Here is an 18,113-nt window from a genome sequence, read left to right as displayed (position 1 = left end):
TTGATAGATACAAGCTGAGTCTTGGCTGCTTCTTCTTCATGAGTCACCACCATGTTACTGAAACCTTCATGACAGGATGCTTCAGACTGTAGTACCAATCACCTCACTCTAGAGGCCGCATTGGTGATTGCTTCTTCATCCTTCATTATGCTTCATAACTGATCTGCTCCTCTTCTTGAATAACCACCAAGTACTCTCAGATCATGTAAGCTTCAACAAAGATAACACTAAAAAGGCCCATTATAGCCCTCTAATGTTCGAAAGTAATTTGAGACCATTTCATAAAGCCGGATGATTACTTATTCTTCAGTTCATAATTTAGTTCATAATTTACCTGGAGCATCTCCCACTCTACTTTATTTTTACACTAAAATAAAGTTTAGAGTAAAAATGATACAATGATATTCTATTTCTCGTTCTATAATAATGTAAAAAATAGATTTACTCTATGTATGAGTAAATTGTTTGTTTTGTGTTCGTGACTCCATTTTAGACTCTAAAATAGAATACCATTAGAGTATAACTCAACTCTATTATAAGTTATTCTATTTTAGAACAAAAAATATATTGAATTATTGGAGATTGTCTAAAGAATAACAACAAAGCTTAATATAAATATAAATTGATGAAGTCAACTAACACCCCCTAAGATTAGTTCATTATCTAGATATTTATTCAGTGGTTTAATACTTGTAGACTACAAAATGGGCTCTTTCTTTTATGCAATCTTATAAATCTGTTATACGTACGTAATCACATATAACAACATAAAATCAATACATACAAATAATTCAAAGACGCAAAGAAAACTAAATATAGTTTCAAAAAGAACATATAGATGTGAAGCAGACACGTTCAGGCCATGACAAAGGCAAAACGTGGAACCTTGTAATTCTCTTCTGCTCCATAAAAATTTGGATTTATTGTATATTAAGTAGTTTCATATGATTTTCTTCTTGTGCGATGTTGACAAATATACTTGATCCCGAAGCAATATCTACTTGGGATATAATACTAATGGAGAGAGTGAGAAACACACATTTTATTTTGCTAAAAGGGCATGTAAGGTGAGGCAGGAGTTTAATTATTAGTCGCAATCTTATAAAGAGAAGCTAAAACGTATTTAAGTGTTCATTCTTGCAATTGTAAGATAGTTGAACTTATAATAGATGTGTTAGCCACCTATTTTAAATCATAATTATGAATCGGATCTGGTATTTGATGGGAAAAGTATAAATAAAACATTGAGTGAATACAATTAGATATATATACGAATGGGCCAGTTGACACCTAATGATACAAATTTAAAAAGAAATCTCAGATTTGCAATAATGGAACCACATCAAGGGCAAGAGATCTCAATCTACGCTCTTAAATAACATTTTTGAAGGAAAAATCCAAACAACAACACCTGGACCGTATGCTAAAAACATATTTGTGTTCATGGCTTGTCATCCAAAAAACATATCTATGTACATAAAAAACAATTAAATTATATACATGGTTTAGAAAAAAATTACTAAAACAATGCTAAAATTCATCAATATAAATATGTCATTTTAATGGAAAGGGAAAGCATTTGGGTTTTTCTTATTTGTGGTATTGCTTCTTTTTTTTTTTTTTTTTTTTTTTTTTAAAAAACTTTTTTCTTCTTTCTAGGATTGAAGGATACATTGTTTTCAACTATCTAATATTATATTCTTTTTGTTTGAAACCATATTCTATGTTTTTTTCTTTGTTTGCCCAACCAAGAGAACTGGTCCTAGCTTTCATATTTTTCGACATAATATATATTCCTATGGAAAAAATAGAATTAATTGTGTTAGCTGACTAATGCCAAATTAAGATTCCTTTTTTTATATAACCTTTAGAAGCACTTAGAAGAAAGTTGTATAAGAATAGATTCCAGATGGAAAAGTTAGCAAGAAAAGATGTAGCCTAATCCAACGGTTACCATTCATCCATCTTACGAGAATCCATGACGTGGACTATTGCTGACCCTCCATCTGTACATCTCCCCAACCTCTATCTTTTTTATAAAAAAGTTCTTATTTTGTATATTTGATTATTTTCTATATTTTGTATATTTTCCAACTAAAATAATTAAAGAAGGGGACAAATAGAAACAAAAAAAATCTGTTCATTATTTCTTCTTCACCAGCTATTACCGTTCTTCTCCTCTCTCTATATCTCATCATCTCTCTGTTTTTGCTCTGTTCCGTATCTGTACTTTGGTTTCAGGTAAAGTTGACAATCTCTTGATGATGTCTGCTTCATGATTTTCTTTTATTAGTTAATAAATAAACCTCTGTAATACAGATAATCCTGTCTTGGTTCCTTATTCATTTTGTGTTTTGTATTGTTTTGAAAAGTTTTTATTTTATCTTACCTTCTTTTTTCTTTGACCAGTTTTCTTGAATCTCATCATCTAGTTTCTTATACCAACTTCTTTGTCGATGACTTCTCATGTCCCCAAACCTCCTCGTGAACGTACTGTCTTTCTTTCCCACGCAAACACACGTTGTGTAGTCCATGTTGTTCTGATTAGTCTTTATGCGTGGAGTATGGGTTTAGTGCTCTGATGTTTTCTCTGTTTTGAAACTAAATAGTCTTATCTTCCAAAAGAAAAAAAAAAGTTTTGTCGGTACGACTAAATATTCAGACAACGTTTCAAACCTGTCTTCTAACACCGATAAGAAATTAAGGATTACTAATCTTTGTGTCTAATCTATGCTTATAAGGTTTCTGAATCTGATCTCATAGAGAACGTTTGTTTATATGTTTCAGCCACTGAAGATATGGTGAAGAACCTTAAAGTTGATCCTCTTGCTAAAGTCGCTGCCTCCTCCACGTCCATGGTAAAACGTTTTTATCTTCTTTTGTATAATCTCTGAGAAATTGTTTTTTTTTTAATATTTTTAACAATATATGTTTTGTATTCTTGTGTTTTGGTTTGTTGGGGTTATTAGAAGAACCAGTCAGAGCCGTATTATGAAACTCTTGAGACATATCAAGGCCTGCCTTGTCCGTATGGTGGCTACTATGGATTCTACTATCCAAGTGTTGATGGTTCACTTGGAGAAGCAAAGGATAATGGATACTATGGTTATGGCACAGATGTTCAGTACCCGGTAAATCAAATCTTCCTTGTTAATAAAGAACTAATTACTCAATAAATTAAGCTTATTTTAATTGATCATTTTCTTGATCTTGATTTAAAGGTTATGCAAGGGGAAAATGGATCTTTGATATACATGATGCCAGGGTTTCAATCTTATGATGTTAGTCCCACTTACATGCCTATAAGCCCGGCTGGTGTATCGAGTCAGGCACTCAACTCACCTATGTATGCAGCTCAAGGATATTACCAGAACCAATATGGTTATGGAAATGTTTCATCTCCTACCTATCTATGGGACCCTGTTGGAGACAATTATGTCTATGGTGTTGCTTCAAACAACCAATCTATGAAACAGAACATATCTTCTTCGTCAAGTCATAACTATAGCAATTATTACTCAAAGAGCAAGACTTCTTTCACTGGCCATGGCATGGGAGGTCGGCCTAAAACACCGCAAAAAGTAATTCTTCTTCTTCTCTATATCACTTATATTGAGAAGATCTTGACTGATATTTTCTTTGTTGTTTGGTTCATGTCATATGAATTGCAGAGCAGCTATGCTCCACTCCCTCCGCATAATCAAGAAAGAGGTGGACCGTTGAAGAAGAAGTATGGAGCCTCAAACCGGGATGAAACTGAGAAGTTGAAAGCGAGAAACAAAGAAAATGGTAGTAGCATGAGTGAAAATGTGCAAGAAGATGGAGAATGCGAGTCTTGTTTGTTGGATGGTGAAGGGAAGGGAAGAAGCAACGGTGTAGGTTCTGTGATCAAAAGGGATCAATATAACCTCCCTAGCTTCCAGAGCAAGTATGAAGAAGCAATGTTTTTTGTGATAAAATCTTATAGCGAAGACGACATTCACAAGAGCATCAAGTACAATGTTTGGTCTAGTACTCTCAATGGGAACAAGAAGTTGGACAGTGCGTATCAAGAATCTCAAAAGAAGGTTGCAGAGAACGGTGGAACGTGCCCGGTCTTCCTCTTCTTCTCGGTAAGGCAGTCTTATGAGTAATTCATTTGTTGCAGACATCTCTGTTTGGTCTCTGATGCGTTTTATTGGACTCAGGTTAATGCAAGTGGCCAGTTTTGTGGTGTAGCTGAGATGACTGGGAGAGTGGATTATGAGAAGAGCATGGAGTTTTGGCAGCAAGATAAGTGGACTGGCTATTTTCCTGTCAAGTGGCACATAATTAAAGATGTTCCAAATCCACAACTAAGGCATGTGATACTAGAGAACAATGAGAACAAGCCTGTAACAAATAGCAGAGACACACAAGAGGTAAGAAAATAGTCTTTTAGTTGCTCAAGAAAGTGGATCATTGTAATCTCACACTGTTGCCTTCAAATGTAGGTGAGGTTGCAACAAGGGAATGAAGTGTTGAACATCTTCAAAAGCTATGCAGCAAAGACATCTATATTAGATGATTTCGATTTTTATGAAAACAGAGAAAGGGTTATGGTACAGAAGAAGCTAAGGTTCAATCCGGTATTAAAGGTCCTGAGTTTCTCCTCTTTATATCTTGCAATCATCTTCTTCTCCTTCTATGTATGTTATTCTAACTAGAAATATGGCCTCTCTTTGTCTCTTCTTATGTTTTTTCTATTACAGAAGCAAGAAGAAGACTTGGTTGCTGACATTCAAACACTGGAGATATCAGATACAGTCAAAGAGGGAAACACAGACATAACAGGGACTCTTGATTCTCTGAAGTAACTAGAAGAAGCTATAGAGTGCTTTTTGTTTTTTTTTTTAAAGGATCAACATAAACAGTCCGATTGCTCCGGATTGGTTTTATTTTATAACAAGTGTTGCTCAATTATTTTGTTGTACGTTGCAATAAAAGTTTTTTTTTTTTTTTTTTTTTTTTTTTGCTTCCTGGGTGTTGTTTGTTTGCTTATATGTTTTGCAATTTGTAATCAATCAATAGAAACTGGTTTTATAGTGAAATCTGAAAATCGGAGGACAAAATGTAGACAAGGTTTAGACATGAAATGAGTTCTCTACGACCATAAAGTTTCTCTTCAACGTGCCTGCCTGGCTAATCCTGTATGGCGCTCAAGAGGTGGGAAAATGATGAAACATACCCAAAACAGATCACGGCTGGCTCGGGGGTTGTCCACGTCCAGCACCACCACCACGTGGGGTTCGGCCACCACGAGTATTCAGTCGATTTCCTCCTCGAGTGTTTACAACTCGGCCACGACCTCTGAGGAGGGATGATGAAGCAGCTCGGTTGCCTGGTGAAGGAGTTCGGGTTCCACCTAGAGTGGCTACTCCGGCTTGTCTTAGAGCTGCTTGCTCTTTTGCTTTATCAGCTATATTAATAGTTCTGCTTGGCGACGCTGCTCTCTTCGTTTCTTCAGTTTCTTGAGTTTCGCTTGGACTTGCAGAAGCTGGAGTAGAGGAAGTGGATGCTGTGACAGTTGTAGCTATTGTGGTCTCTGGCTTGAGATCGGTTTCTTCTACTTGTTGATTGTGACCATTGTCGGGTTTATCAGAGGCTTCTTCAGCAGCTCCTTCATCGTTCTTAGCATCTTCTAGTGCTGGTTCAATGGTTGTTTCAGCTTCCTCCGTTGATTTCTCTATCCTAATTGGTGACTGCGTGGGTGTAATTACATCCTTGGCCTCTTCGAGATCTTCCAGAGTGTCTAGATCGAACTCTCCTTCTTCTTTATCAAATTCCACGTCTGCCAGAAGATCTTGATTCTCTTGTTCGGTCTGATCCTTAAACTCTTCTTCGGTAGGAATGGTTTCTGTCTCAGTTGGATTCTCTTCTACTGGCTCATCAGCTTTCTCTTGGACTTCAGCTTCACTTTCTTGTTGTGCTTCCGTAGTTTCCTCTGTTTTCTCCTCTGCAGTCTCGGCTTCTGTTTCTTCTTCATTGTCATCCTCAGCGGCAGTAGTCGCATCCATGGATTCATCCACGTCTGGCTCTTTAGGGAGGGTTTCACTTTCGGTAGTATCAGGTTGTGACTCAGATCCTTTAGGCTTCTTCGGCGCAGGTGGTGCAATTTCTGAACTGGTTTCCCGAGTCCCTTGTTGTGGCTCAGAAGCCAATGGATCGGCCTGGCGTTTACGGATATGTGTCTGAAAAGGTGGTGGCATTGTGGTTACTTGGCTCTCTGTAACATTGGAGGAAGGCTGTTTTCCTTCATCACCAGCTCCCTCAGCTTCTGGCATCTCAACATCAGCTTGAGGAGGTTCCTCTGGTTTAATAAATTGAGGACGTTTAATCCTCCTAACCGGTCTGCGGAGCTCAGCGCTTGGTTTCAGCGAAACCAATCTCTTCTCTTTGGGTGGCTGCTGGGTAGTTTCCACCGGAGCTTTTGAAGGAGAGGCTTTGACAATGGCTGAAGGCTCAACTGTAGCAGGGGAAGCTTCAGTCACCGTACCAGTAGATTTTGTGCTACCTTGAGAATTGTGGACAATAGTACGAGCCATGCGTTCAAAATAGTCTACAGCTGATACGTACGCAGCGGCTTGGTCATTCAATACGCTTCCAGAGAGAGCCTGGACAGCTGAAGTACCCTTTTGACAAAAAAAATTGAAAAGTTTAGAATCATGTATGGATGCATAATATGAATATATTATTTACAAATATACGAAGAAAAAGGGATACTAATCATATATTATTATACATCCAAGAGATGAAGTTTGTTACCTCAGGCAGATTTCCATCAGCTTGCTTCAACTTGTCCAATTCTTCAGAGAGTCGAGCCAATGCCGTCTGATACCTCTCGAGCTTAACAAGCTCTTCATCCACTTTTGTTTTCTCCTGAGAAACAGATAGGGAACACATGAGCTATAAGGTATTGGGTGAGGAGACACACACGGCATGAGTGACAAGAGACACGCAAGTGAGGCTGGAGAGAACCGAACCTGTTTAATTTTGGCCAAGGAGTCTCCAAATACTTTCTCAACAGACTTGCGTTCTGTTTTCTCTTTAGTTAATTCGTCATCTTTCTTCTTCAGGTCATCTTTCAGTGAATGAACAAACTTATCCAATATCTGCAGAAAATGTTCATGCGTTTAAACACACACATAAACACATGAAGCAGTAAAGACACAAATTAAATAGATTAATCTAATAATACCTGAATCTTTTGTTCTTTTTCATCTCTCTCCTTAACGGCCTGCTCCGCCGTGGCATCAGATGTTGTTCTCTTTCCAGCTTTTGGCAGCAATAGAAAACATGAGCAAATACCAATACAAACTTGCCACACAAATTATGAAAATGGTACTAGTAACAATAATAATTACCCTCTTTGGCTTCCTCTAATTGTTTAGAGAGCGACTGGTTTTCTCTGTTTAAGTCGTCCTTTTCTTTATCGAGCTTTCTCTTAATGTTAGTAAAAGATTTTCTCAACCTTTCGGAATCTCCTTTCAGCTTAGTAATCTCTGCTTTCAAATTCTCAATCTCTGACTGCATAGTCACCTGACAAAAAAAATACAGAGATAGAGTTACCGATCCACATGGGGTAGTTCTCATTCTACATGTAACAGCTAAATTTCCCTCAAGAGAGATCGTTATCATTTCTACCTGTGCTTGCTGAGCAGCGTCTAACCTCTTTTCCCTCTCACTCAGTTCTGTTTTGCATTTTGTTCGATCCTTCTCCCTCTCTCTCAGTTCGTTTTTGCAGTTTGTTAGATCCTTCTCTAGTAGAGATATCTTATTCTCCTTCTCTAACACAAGCTTCTTGATTTCCTCAATATGAGCATCTTTCCCTTTCAGTTTCTCCTAAAAGTCATATAAACACAGTTAAAACGACACTTATCATCCACTAGAATTATATAGGCGTTTGATAATCGAAATGCCATAGTGTAAATAAGCGTCAAAGGTTAAAAAAAGGAGACAGAAGCCTCCTAGACAGTGTCATTGATATACAGTCCTTACTAACCACCTTCAGCAGTATTATTTCATAATTGAGATTGAAACTTATTGCAAAGTAACAAATCTAGTCCACTTATATAGGGATATATCCACACGTGCGCACCTAAGAAAAAATAATATTTCAATAGTCACTTTTTTCTTTAGAGGCATACCTCGAATTGCCGCATTTCATCTTTGAGGCGATTGTAGTCAGCAACATCAATGTTTTTATACGTCTCTCGCAACTTCACAAAATGAAAAACTATTGTAAGTATGCGCAAATAAATATATAGCGAGAGAAGTTTAAAATGTCTTACCTCATCAACCCTCCTTTTTTGAAGATCTATCTCCTTCCTTAGCCTTTCCGTCTCTTTCATACACAAGTCTAACTCCGTTTGCTTTTGCTTCAATAGATTTTCTGAGTTTTCGAAATCTGTCCTAGCCTTTTGAGATACTTCACGCAGTCTCTGAAGTTTCAAACAAGTTTCATCAGCTCTCTCTAAGACAGTTAACAGGATCAGGAGCTGTAAGGGAGTTTAACACAACGATATAAAGCAGAAGAAGTTTTCCTGAAAGTTCCACTACGAACCTGGCACTCCTCAAAATTGTGTTTGTTTTCCTCCCTGAGTTGCATGTTGCTTTCACGGAACAAGTTCATCTCATTGACCTGCAAGAAGAACTTTGGAGTCAGCAAAATTAAATCGTTTCAGTCCAACCTTGGCTAGGGGATCCAAAAGACAAACTCCAAGCAGAAAGTTTTTAATTTGGCAAGACAGCAGAAAGTAATGAATTATGGAACTAAAGTAGCAAGACCATAAGTTATTGAATCAGGCAATTTTACCTGAAGCTGAAGAGATTTGATTTCATCCTCAGTCAATAATGAGGCCCTTGAACTGGAACGCTCAGCATTAAGTGAACCCCGGGCAGACTCTGCCATCTTCACGGCACTCTCAAGCTAGACAATAACATGTTGTAAGAAAACTCATAATGCAACCATAACTTTGAAATAATATAGGATGTGTGCGTGTATTGGAACAGGGTGTTGCTTGAAAAGAGATGTGATAGCAAAAATCAGAACAACGATAAAGGACAGCGACTTACTTGCGATTGCAACCGTAATTTTTCCTGTCTCATAAGTGATATCTCTGTTTCAGCCTGTTAAAAAGATGCTCAAAACTTAGAAAACCACACAATACGCACACGAGGCAGAAAGAAAAGAAAACAATCCAAAAAGGAACTTCTCTTACTATTTCCTTCGTTCTGCGCAAATAATTAACTACACTTTGCAAACCAGAATCTCCAAGTTGATCTGAGCCAGTGCTTTCAGATGATATTTTTCCAGAACGGCTATCTTTCTCAGCCGAGTGAAGATGCATAGCCTCAAGTCGGCTATGCAGTATTTTGTTCTGATGCAGAGAGCAATTAAGATGAGTGGAATATTCATAACACGATAATGAATTAAATCTCTACACAATCCTCATCATATATGATAGGAATGGAATACACTAACTAACGTCAAATAGATAATCGACGAGAGGTGCCATATTCGTATTGCTAATGCCATATGGATGGGAAAAAATACGGTTGCCAAAAGGTATAATCAGAGAGCAGTGGCCACCTGTTCGTTGAGATCATGATACTTCTTCTCCGCTAGATTCTTTTGCTGCTCTAACATAAATTTCTCTTCACTCCACTTGGAGGTAAGCTCGGACTGAAAAAAATATACAGTAAATTGAATAGTGTCAGGAACCAGCATTTAAGTTTATGTTTTTCACCAGTTAACGAATCTGAACAGCAATATCTGTGCAATTTAAAAATAGCATAGTGAAGTTTTAAATGAGTAGATGTTACAATTTCCGTTCCCCTTGCATCAGCCAATTTACGAAGTTCAGATGCCTCCTCTTGAAGGGAAGCCAAAGCCTGTGATGTTTTCGTAAGCTCTTGAATAGTTTCAGACTGCAGAATAACCTGCGTTTCAAAAAGTAGAGAAGCAAAAAGATAGGTCGTTAAAATGTCTGCGGAATAGAGAACAGGACAAACTATGGCAGATACCTAACAAGTATTTCATGAAATATCGAAAGTGTCATAAGACAGAGGTACAATAATATAGAGTTTCATAAGACCACTGCTTCATGAAGTGGAGCAAGAGGATGAGTACTGAATTACTACAGTCTCTTATCCGATAAAAACCAACGTTATAGCCAGCAACGTGAATATTTTCATTAAAATAGAGAGCCTTCACAAACCTGTCTTTCATAATTTCTCTGAGCAACACGCCATTTCTCATGTTCCTTCTCCAGGTCATTTTTCAAAATGGACATCTGGATATTAATTGCTTCGATTTGGGAACTGCAATTAAGTTTAGGATGTAAATTTAAAAACGAACAAGTGTATGCGTGTGGGTCGAAATATACATTTGACCCAAAATAGAACATTTACCTTTTAACTAAGCTTTCTTCTCTCAGGCTTGCAATTTCAGCTGATGCTGATACAAGAGCATCTTCTTTTCCTGCAGCAGCATTGGCTATTTGCTCCGATTTCTGTATACAGTCGTTTTCAAGTTCTGAAACCCTTTCCCTAAGAGAAACAAGCTCTGCTTCCAACGATTTCTGTGTCTTTTCAGCCTATAAAATACTCATCAGGTTTAAAATTAAAACCTATAACAGATCTAGTTCTATCAGAAAGGAAATAGCTGAATAGCCAGACGAGATCATTGTTTCCGGACAATAACAATACCTCAATTCTGAAGTTCTCATGGGCAGATTCCATCTGCTTTAAAGCTGTTTCATTCACCTGAGCTATACTCTTGTACTACAAGATGGTCCAGAAGGTCAGTTCCTAGTGGTGATGAAAATAAAAACAATCTAAGCCAATTCAACAATTACCTGAAGCATGTGGCTTTTGCTAGATTCTACTTCTCCCCTCAACTTTTCCATTTCTTCCTTAGCAGTATGCAGGTCTATGGATATCTAGAGTAAATAACAACCACATCAAAAGGAGTTTGACAACCTTACAACCACCAAACATTAGATTGCTATATAGCAACAAGTAAAAGGTAAACTCAACACAATTTCTTAAGCGAAAGTCTCAAATCTGCATGACATAATTCAACTAGCTGGGTAATGCAGATCCTAACTCCTGCCTGAGACACATCTATGGCTCCAAGAAATTTCCCCTTATTTTAAAAGCAGCATTGTTTGTACTTTAGAATACTAAAAGTTGCATTGCAACCAAGAAATCTGAACAATACTGTAATTACGGAATTTAATCATCATTAAAAAAAATTATTGCTGAAGAACTTCACACTTCACTGACCTCATTATCAGAAAGAGAGACGACTCCACCACTCTCCATATCACGAACCTAAAAGTTTGAAAACGAAATTCATCACACGTACAAAGTAGCAATTGCAAATTCCATCCAGGAATCTGCCGTTTGAAGTAACCCCCACAATTCAATTATCATTAAATCAAAACATTACCTTAGGATCTGAAGATCTTATCTTCTTCTCCAAATCAGAAAGTCTAGCCTAATTTACACATATAAAGAAATAATCAACGACAACAGTCTGCTAAAAATGATCTGACAATGTAGTTGTGGACACTAGACATTGATCTGACAATGTAGTTGTGGACACTAGACATATCTAGAACTAGTAAAACCCGTTCGTACAAACCAAATCACATACAAAGACTCACTTGACAAAAGTAGCCAACAGAAAAAGGTAACCAGTAAGGGTCGATCTAGAAAAGCTTGAGTATGCAACACCTCGATGCAGTGTGGAATTGGTCCATGTGTTCATGAGACGAGTTATTATTATTAACGTAAAATAGACTTTAAACATTACCTCAGCCACAGAAGCCCTGGACTCTGCTGCCGAGACAGCCTTCAAGGCATTAGCCAATTCTTTCCCCATTTCTTCGACCTGCCTAACAGCATTGTTCAAAGTTTGATTGCGGTCCGAAGTGCTATTCCGCGCATTGCTCCTTTCTTCTTGCAATTCTTTTTTAGCTTCAGCCCATTCTTTCTGAGGAAACACAATCCAAAAATCTATATAAGAAAGCTAAGGAATACGCCAACAGTCGAATTATTAAATATGATATTGGACCTCAAGTTGCTTGATATGCTCCTCTTGTTTCCTTCTCTCGGCAGCTCTTGCTTCCTGAGATATTTGGTAAGGATGTCAAATTTTAATCAGTATTATCTCCCGTAAAGAATTAGTACACTAACATCAAAGGTGGTTTTGTTACCTCACGAACTTCCTCTGTACTCTGGATAGTATCCAAGGTAGCCTGCAGAAAACCAGGTTAGCCAAAAGAAAAAGAGTAGCACAACTTAAGACAGAATTTGCACTACTCTCATTTTTCAAACCTGAAGGCGATAAACTCTCTGAGATAAAGCAGAAACCTCATCAGAGGCTCTTTTCTCAGCATTTGATAACACCTCTTTTTCTTGTTTAAGAACCGATACCTATAACACAGATGACTGTTAGAATGAAAGCACAGAAATCATAAAGTGTGATTGATGTACAACCTCCATAGATAATTTTCTAGAAATCCCTTCCGCTGCATGCAGAGACTCAGAACTCTCACGTAACTTCCGTTGGTGGTCGATGATCAGCTGCGAGAACTCTATGTTTCTTGCCAAAACACTGTTCATTTCTTCCCTCTGATATAAAGACATCGAAGATGAGGAAAACTTTGAAGAAAGCACAATTCACCCAAGAAGTTGATGACATGAATTTGTGACAGAGATGAAAGATCACCTTGCGTTCAGATTCTTTCATGATGCCTTCTAGTTTTTCCCTAGCAAAATTTGCCTCCATGGCCAACTTATCCCGTTCAGACCTTATCGCAATTATATCACTCCTAGCCTTCGCTAAATCTTCTTCCAGACTTCGAATGCGTTCAAATGTTTTTTCTTGGGCTCTCTTAGTAGCTTCCTGGAGCAAGCAATCAAGACCACAAATGAGTCTCAAACAACTACATTGATGCAACAAAAGAGAGATAGAAGAAAGAAGAAAGAAGAGTTAGAAAGATTTAGAAATCTATCACACCTGCGAATCCTCAAGCAGATGTAAGAAGTTCTTCCTTCCTGGCACTACATCTAACAAAATACATCTCAGTCACGCCATTGTAAAGCTAATACTACTGAATTATGTATTCTAATTTATGAGAAAAGCAAGCAACAGCCTGTGAAGCTTCTTTACTTTTCAAGAAAGCTAATTATGCTCAAAAGCCAGAGTTCAATTGAAATTTGTTTTAAAAATACAGCATTGATTTTCGCCAGTGATAGTTGGGACATATGAAACTAGGTAAAGCATAACGAGCGAACTTTAAAAATTCAGAGCTTACCCAACCTTAAAAACTTGGTAGTTATTTAAAAAAATCAAGATGCTTCCTAACCTAATTATTTATTTAAAAAAAAAAAGATAACGAGCAAACTTTTTTGTTTGAATTTGAGATCTGGACCAACTACATCAATATTACTTGCATTCCTACTCAACCATTTGGAATGGTAAGATAAAACTAAAATCATTTAATTAAACTTAGCCAATGATAGTCACTATAGAGAGCTCGAACCTGGAGGCGGATCTGAAGAAAGAGAATTAGATGAATGAAGTTTCTGTTCCTCTTCATATAGTCGTTTATACATTGCAACCTGAAAAGAACAATGTACAAGATAAATCACTGAGCTGAAATCCAAGATCATCTAAGCAAGTGTTGCAATGGAGAAGAGAGCTGAAGGGTGGAAGGACTTACAGATGCGTGCAGTGATTCAATCATTTTACACTGGTCTTCGGCTCTTTCTAGCACGATGGCTACTTTGGAAGAAGCTTCATCAGTCTTTTTCTTCAGGTCTATCTCATACTTCTCCTGATATTCCAAATGTTCATTTAAAACCTTAGTTCTACCGAAGCAAAAACTGGAAAAAAACCCGTCATACCTTCAGCTCCGTTTCCCTACTTTCAATCTGCTCTGAGAGACTACGAACAAGATTCCTGAGCTTAACATTCTGCTCAACTAATCCATTTATATTTTTAAACTTCAACTGAGATTCATCCAAACAAGAGGACAAGCATTAGTCATCCACAAATTATTTCGCATGTAAAATCTAACACAAAACATGACTTCAAGAAAAGAAATAAACTTACAAGATGCTCTGAAATTATTTTATCAGCTTCAGATTCCATATCCATCTCAACATCAGAAAGCTGAGTATCATCTTCTTCCTCATCCCCGGCAGCTCCACAGCGAAGTTGGACATCACGACACTCCTTCAGTAGTATCGTTACCTAAATCATGTATACAACGAAGCAGCAGTTGATTAGGCAACCAGCTAGTCATATATCTGTGAGCTAAAATTTGACCTATTTATTGCAAATCATAGAAGTCAAGAAACTTAAGACCACAACAAACATGCAGATAAAATCATAACCTGGTGAACAAAGGAGAATAGATTGTCAAATTACCTGCTTCTGTAGGTCAGATATATCTTTCTGATACAGAATATTTTCACGTTCCCGCCTCCTCAAGTCAGCCTATCAATAAAATGAATGTATAAGAACGGCACAAATATGCATCTTAGACAGCTAGTATGATAATACCAAGTACCTTTAGCTCCATGATGACTTTCTCCATATTTGATTGTTCAGAGACAGAATCCTGAAGTTTTTGACTGACTAGAGAGTAAGCTTCAACCAAACGCTCATGCTCACCTGGAAACAGAAAACAGATTGTCCAAAATATAGGTTTAAGCATGATATCTCAAATAAGACAAAAAAAACTGCACAAATGATAGAAATCTTTGGGAGCACAGAATTGAATCATACCTCTTTCCTCTTGGATGAACCCAGCTTTCTCTTCTAGTTCGGATAAAACCTAAAAAGCAGGATTCAAGGCCAGCACTTTAGCAAACAGATCAAATCCAGACACGCTGCTATGACGAGAAGGAAACCTAAAATGTTTCCATCAGGTTTTTACCCAACAAGCCCAAGAGTCTTGCATAAGTTTACAGGAAAAGAAAAGTGAACTAAAGTTGGAAAGTAGAAACGAAACACAGACAAAAAAAAAAAGACAAAACTAGATAAGATCAGCATCTAAACTCAAAGGTCAATTAGTTCATACCCGTTGTAGTATCAACTCCGCTTCCTTTCGACCTAATTGCTCATGCCTCATAGCATCAACAGCCTCTTGATACTTCTCATAAATTTTGGTCAGCTACAAAAAAAAATTTATATATATATATACACACCAACAATAAAGTTGAGAAGCTGATGAACTGAACTAATATAGTAAGACTGAAACTCACACTCCATCCGTCACGTAGGAGTGAAGCTGCCAGTGCTGTTCCTGACACACCAGCAGGAACCTTGGAAATTATTTCATGGCTTTCCACTATCATGTTGCTGGTCCCAGAAATGTCAACCCCTCTGGAGCAAAGGATTTTCAAAAGATACATTGTAAGGATTTTATTGTTCCATGAGCACTAGCCACTAGGGCAATCAAAAACCATATTTCACAACCACTATGATCTAATTCATGGCTTAAACACTCTTAATTCGCTCATTGTAAACCCAATAAAAGTCTCTAAAGTTTAACTATTTTAAAATTTCTCGAAACAGCTAGAAACTAATAAAACTTGTGGCCCTTATATTTTGGTCAAAGGACAGACATGTTGGTAGGAAAGGATAACAGGTGAAAACTATAAATCTGTATTGGAAGTGCATTTTTTAAAGCAACCAACATCACTAATCCCTACTTCTACTTGTTTTTAACTCAATTTGATAAGCAAGTATAGCAAACCAGAGTGGTAAGAGTACCCATAAAAAGCAAATATACCATGTTTTTGCGTGGCTGTATAAAGTTCTGACAAAAATGAACAATTTCTTGTTCGCAGAAGAGTCATACCTTGTGAAACTGCTGAAAGGTATAAGCGTTAGCTCATCTGTTTTTCGAGTTTTCTCAATTTCTGCTTCACACTTCTCAAGTTTTTGTTTAATGTCTTCGTTCTCCTGAAGTTGAAGACCACAAAAAGTAACCATCTGTTTCGCAAATAAATAAAAAATTGCACCAAAAAAGAACTCGTAGATCCAAAAGGTATACCATTCACCGAAACCACTTCCCAGTAATCAAAAACTGACGAAAGAATTTCGCAAGAAAACCTACTAAAATCATAAAGATTATGGGTACTTATGCTCCTCATAAAGACAGGACGAACTAATTTATTTTAGAAAACAATCATAGTATACTCAAGGTATCATATCTGATTATAAGGTTGAGTGCCGCGATACCCTAGCAGCAATTTTTCACACATGCAACCCCCTCAATATAAGTAGTAAGGGATGCCACCTAACGAGTCACCAGAGCTAAGCACCTGATGTTATAAATAACGATAACGCAGTAGAACTGTAGAAGTCAGGGAACTTATTACCTTCTCCAACTTCTGGTTCGTAGACATTTCTTTCTCAAGTCTATGTTTATACCCACTCTCGACTTGGCTCAAGCGTGCCTGATTAGTCATAATGTGAACTCAACAGGCGAACATACAGATACAAGATGACAAGATACGATCAGTTTCCTCTGAATTTTGACAGCAAGCTTACCTCTAAGGCCTTAATGACACCCTCAAGTTCCCCAGCCTTTCTAGACCATTCCTCCGAACTTTCCTTGTACAGCTCAACAAGCTTGTTTGCCTATGCCAGCACCCAAGTAATGGATTAGATTGAACTAAACAACAACTAGGGAGATCTTTTCTCTGAAATGTGAAATGAAGAAAATCTGCATAGTCTTTGAAAACTCACAGTGAGAAGTTCAGCACTGTATTGCTCTTCAGTCGTCGTTGCTGCATCTTTGCACGAGCTGAGTTCCTTTTAAAATGAAGAAAAATAAGTAAATATAAGATACAATGAAGAGAAGTGCTACAAAGAGGACAAATGCTTTATGACATGCATACCTCTTGTAATGAAGTAATCTTCGTTTCGAGCTCTCTCAATCTTTCCTTATGCCAATTCAACGAACTAGAGCATTCATTATAATTTTTCTCAACCTGACAGAGTATGACATGGCACTCAAGTAACTAAAAACTATATTTCAGAAAAGCAGAGAGCAGAAGCACTAGAATAAGCTACTGAAATTAGTCTTACGTCCACAAGCTTCGCCGACATTTCAGCCTCGAGATCAGAATGCCTCCTACGGAGTTCAGCATAACTGTCAACTTTAGATGTTAACTCCTCATCAAGCCACTTAGTATGCCTTTCCATAAGCTCTTTCTCCTGAGACAAACGAAAGCACATAGCTTGCGAACGTGCCAATTCAGCGCTTGCTTCAGCAAATCTAGACTCCTTTTCCGAACTAGCGTCAGTCAGCTTAACCTGATAAACACAATAAGAAATCAATCCCTCCTTTATTAGCAACAAAGTTATGGAAGCAGCATCACTCACAATCTTCTCCAAATAGCTCTTGATATTAGAGTTCTTCTCGCTAATCTCAGAATCTTTCTGCTCCAGCAACTCCATCAGTTGCCTCTTGGACTTTTGCAGCTCTGACATCTCCGTCGTCATCCTCTCTAACTCTCCGTCCTTCTCAATCTGCAATCAAACAAGTATCCCAATCAAATCCCAAAAACACGCTCAAAACTCAACACAAAAGCTTAAAGCACAAGAACGTACCGATTGCAAATGAAGCTGGTGCTTCTGCGCCTGAGACTGTGCGAGCTCAGATAACCGATCATCGAGATCAGACTGAAGCTTCGCATGCTGAGATTCAAGCGACGCGAAATCCTGAGAGAGCGAGAGGTACTTCTGCTCGAGAAGCGAGCACGTCTGCTCCGCCGTGATGGAAGCAGCATCGGCCTTGGCACGTACACTGTCCAACTCGGCGTACAGCTTCCGGATGTACTCGTCGGCTCTCTCTGCAACCACCGACGCGGCGTCGTTTGATAGCCGCGCAAGCTCATCGTCTGGCATAAACAAGGGCATCTTTTCGTGCCCTAACGTTGGATCTCTCCGATAACTTTGGACGCTCTTTTTTTTTTTTAACTACGGCAACTTTCGGAGAGAACCCAACGGAGGAGATGAAAAATCGCTTCGGGAAGGCGAAGAACGATGCAATGTTCGAGAA

The 18,113-nt window shown here is 37.9% G+C and overlaps 2 protein-coding genes across 4 annotated transcripts; one reads left to right on the top strand and one right to left on the bottom strand.

Annotated features, from left to right (window-relative positions):
* The first annotated feature begins 2,116 nt into the window (after window positions 1-2,116).
* On the top strand, window positions 2,117-4,978 carry LOC106299645 (YTH domain-containing family protein 2-like). 3 transcript variants are annotated; one of them, XM_013735704.1, is made up of 8 exons: window positions 2,117-2,241; window positions 2,788-2,858; window positions 2,970-3,131; window positions 3,222-3,581; window positions 3,672-4,112; window positions 4,188-4,400; window positions 4,473-4,616; window positions 4,731-4,978. In XM_013735704.1, the coding sequence occupies exons 2-8, from the start codon at window positions 2,799-2,801 to the stop codon at window positions 4,833-4,835; spliced, it is 1,485 nt and encodes a 494-aa protein (XP_013591158.1). In that variant the 5' UTR covers window positions 2,117-2,241; window positions 2,788-2,798; the 3' UTR covers window positions 4,836-4,978. The 3 variants fall into 3 exon arrangements, with proteins under 3 accessions (XP_013591158.1, XP_013591157.1, XP_013591159.1); XM_013735703.1 differs by lacking the exon at window positions 2,117-2,241 and adding an exon at window positions 2,374-2,490; XM_013735705.1 differs by lacking the exon at window positions 2,117-2,241 and adding an exon at window positions 2,589-2,700.
* Window positions 4,979-5,040: 62 nt separating this feature from the next.
* On the bottom strand, window positions 5,041-18,094 carry LOC106299644 (nuclear-pore anchor-like). The gene is made up of 44 exons (XM_013735702.1): window positions 17,663-18,094; window positions 17,435-17,581; window positions 17,138-17,365; window positions 16,948-17,040; window positions 16,796-16,861; window positions 16,598-16,687; window positions 16,426-16,503; window positions 15,903-16,006; window positions 15,304-15,424; window positions 15,120-15,212; window positions 14,825-14,873; window positions 14,607-14,710; window positions 14,465-14,533; window positions 14,147-14,287; window positions 13,939-14,043; window positions 13,755-13,868; window positions 13,575-13,653; window positions 13,049-13,098; window positions 12,758-12,934; window positions 12,526-12,660; window positions 12,364-12,462; window positions 12,243-12,284; window positions 12,101-12,154; window positions 11,840-12,019; window positions 11,474-11,521; window positions 11,308-11,355; window positions 10,878-10,961; window positions 10,729-10,803; window positions 10,432-10,616; window positions 10,239-10,341; window positions 9,844-9,960; window positions 9,611-9,703; window positions 9,240-9,398; window positions 9,094-9,147; window positions 8,834-8,947; window positions 8,582-8,659; window positions 8,310-8,459; window positions 8,166-8,237; window positions 7,663-7,860; window positions 7,383-7,557; window positions 7,217-7,293; window positions 7,002-7,130; window positions 6,784-6,897; window positions 5,041-6,650 (listed from the first exon to the last, which is right to left on the bottom strand). Exons 1-44 carry the CDS (start codon window positions 17,969-17,971, stop codon window positions 5,217-5,219), a joined length of 6,234 nt encoding a protein of 2,077 aa, XP_013591156.1. The 5' UTR covers window positions 17,972-18,094; the 3' UTR covers window positions 5,041-5,216.
* Window positions 18,095-18,113: the final 19 nt, after the last annotated feature.

This window comes from Brassica oleracea, chromosome C6, assembly GCF_000695525.1.
Source record: "Brassica oleracea var. oleracea cultivar TO1000 chromosome C6, BOL, whole genome shotgun sequence".
In the NCBI taxonomy this organism is placed as follows: domain Eukaryota; kingdom Viridiplantae; phylum Streptophyta; class Magnoliopsida; order Brassicales; family Brassicaceae; genus Brassica; species Brassica oleracea.
This window is presented reverse-complemented; position numbering and strand designations above follow the sequence as displayed.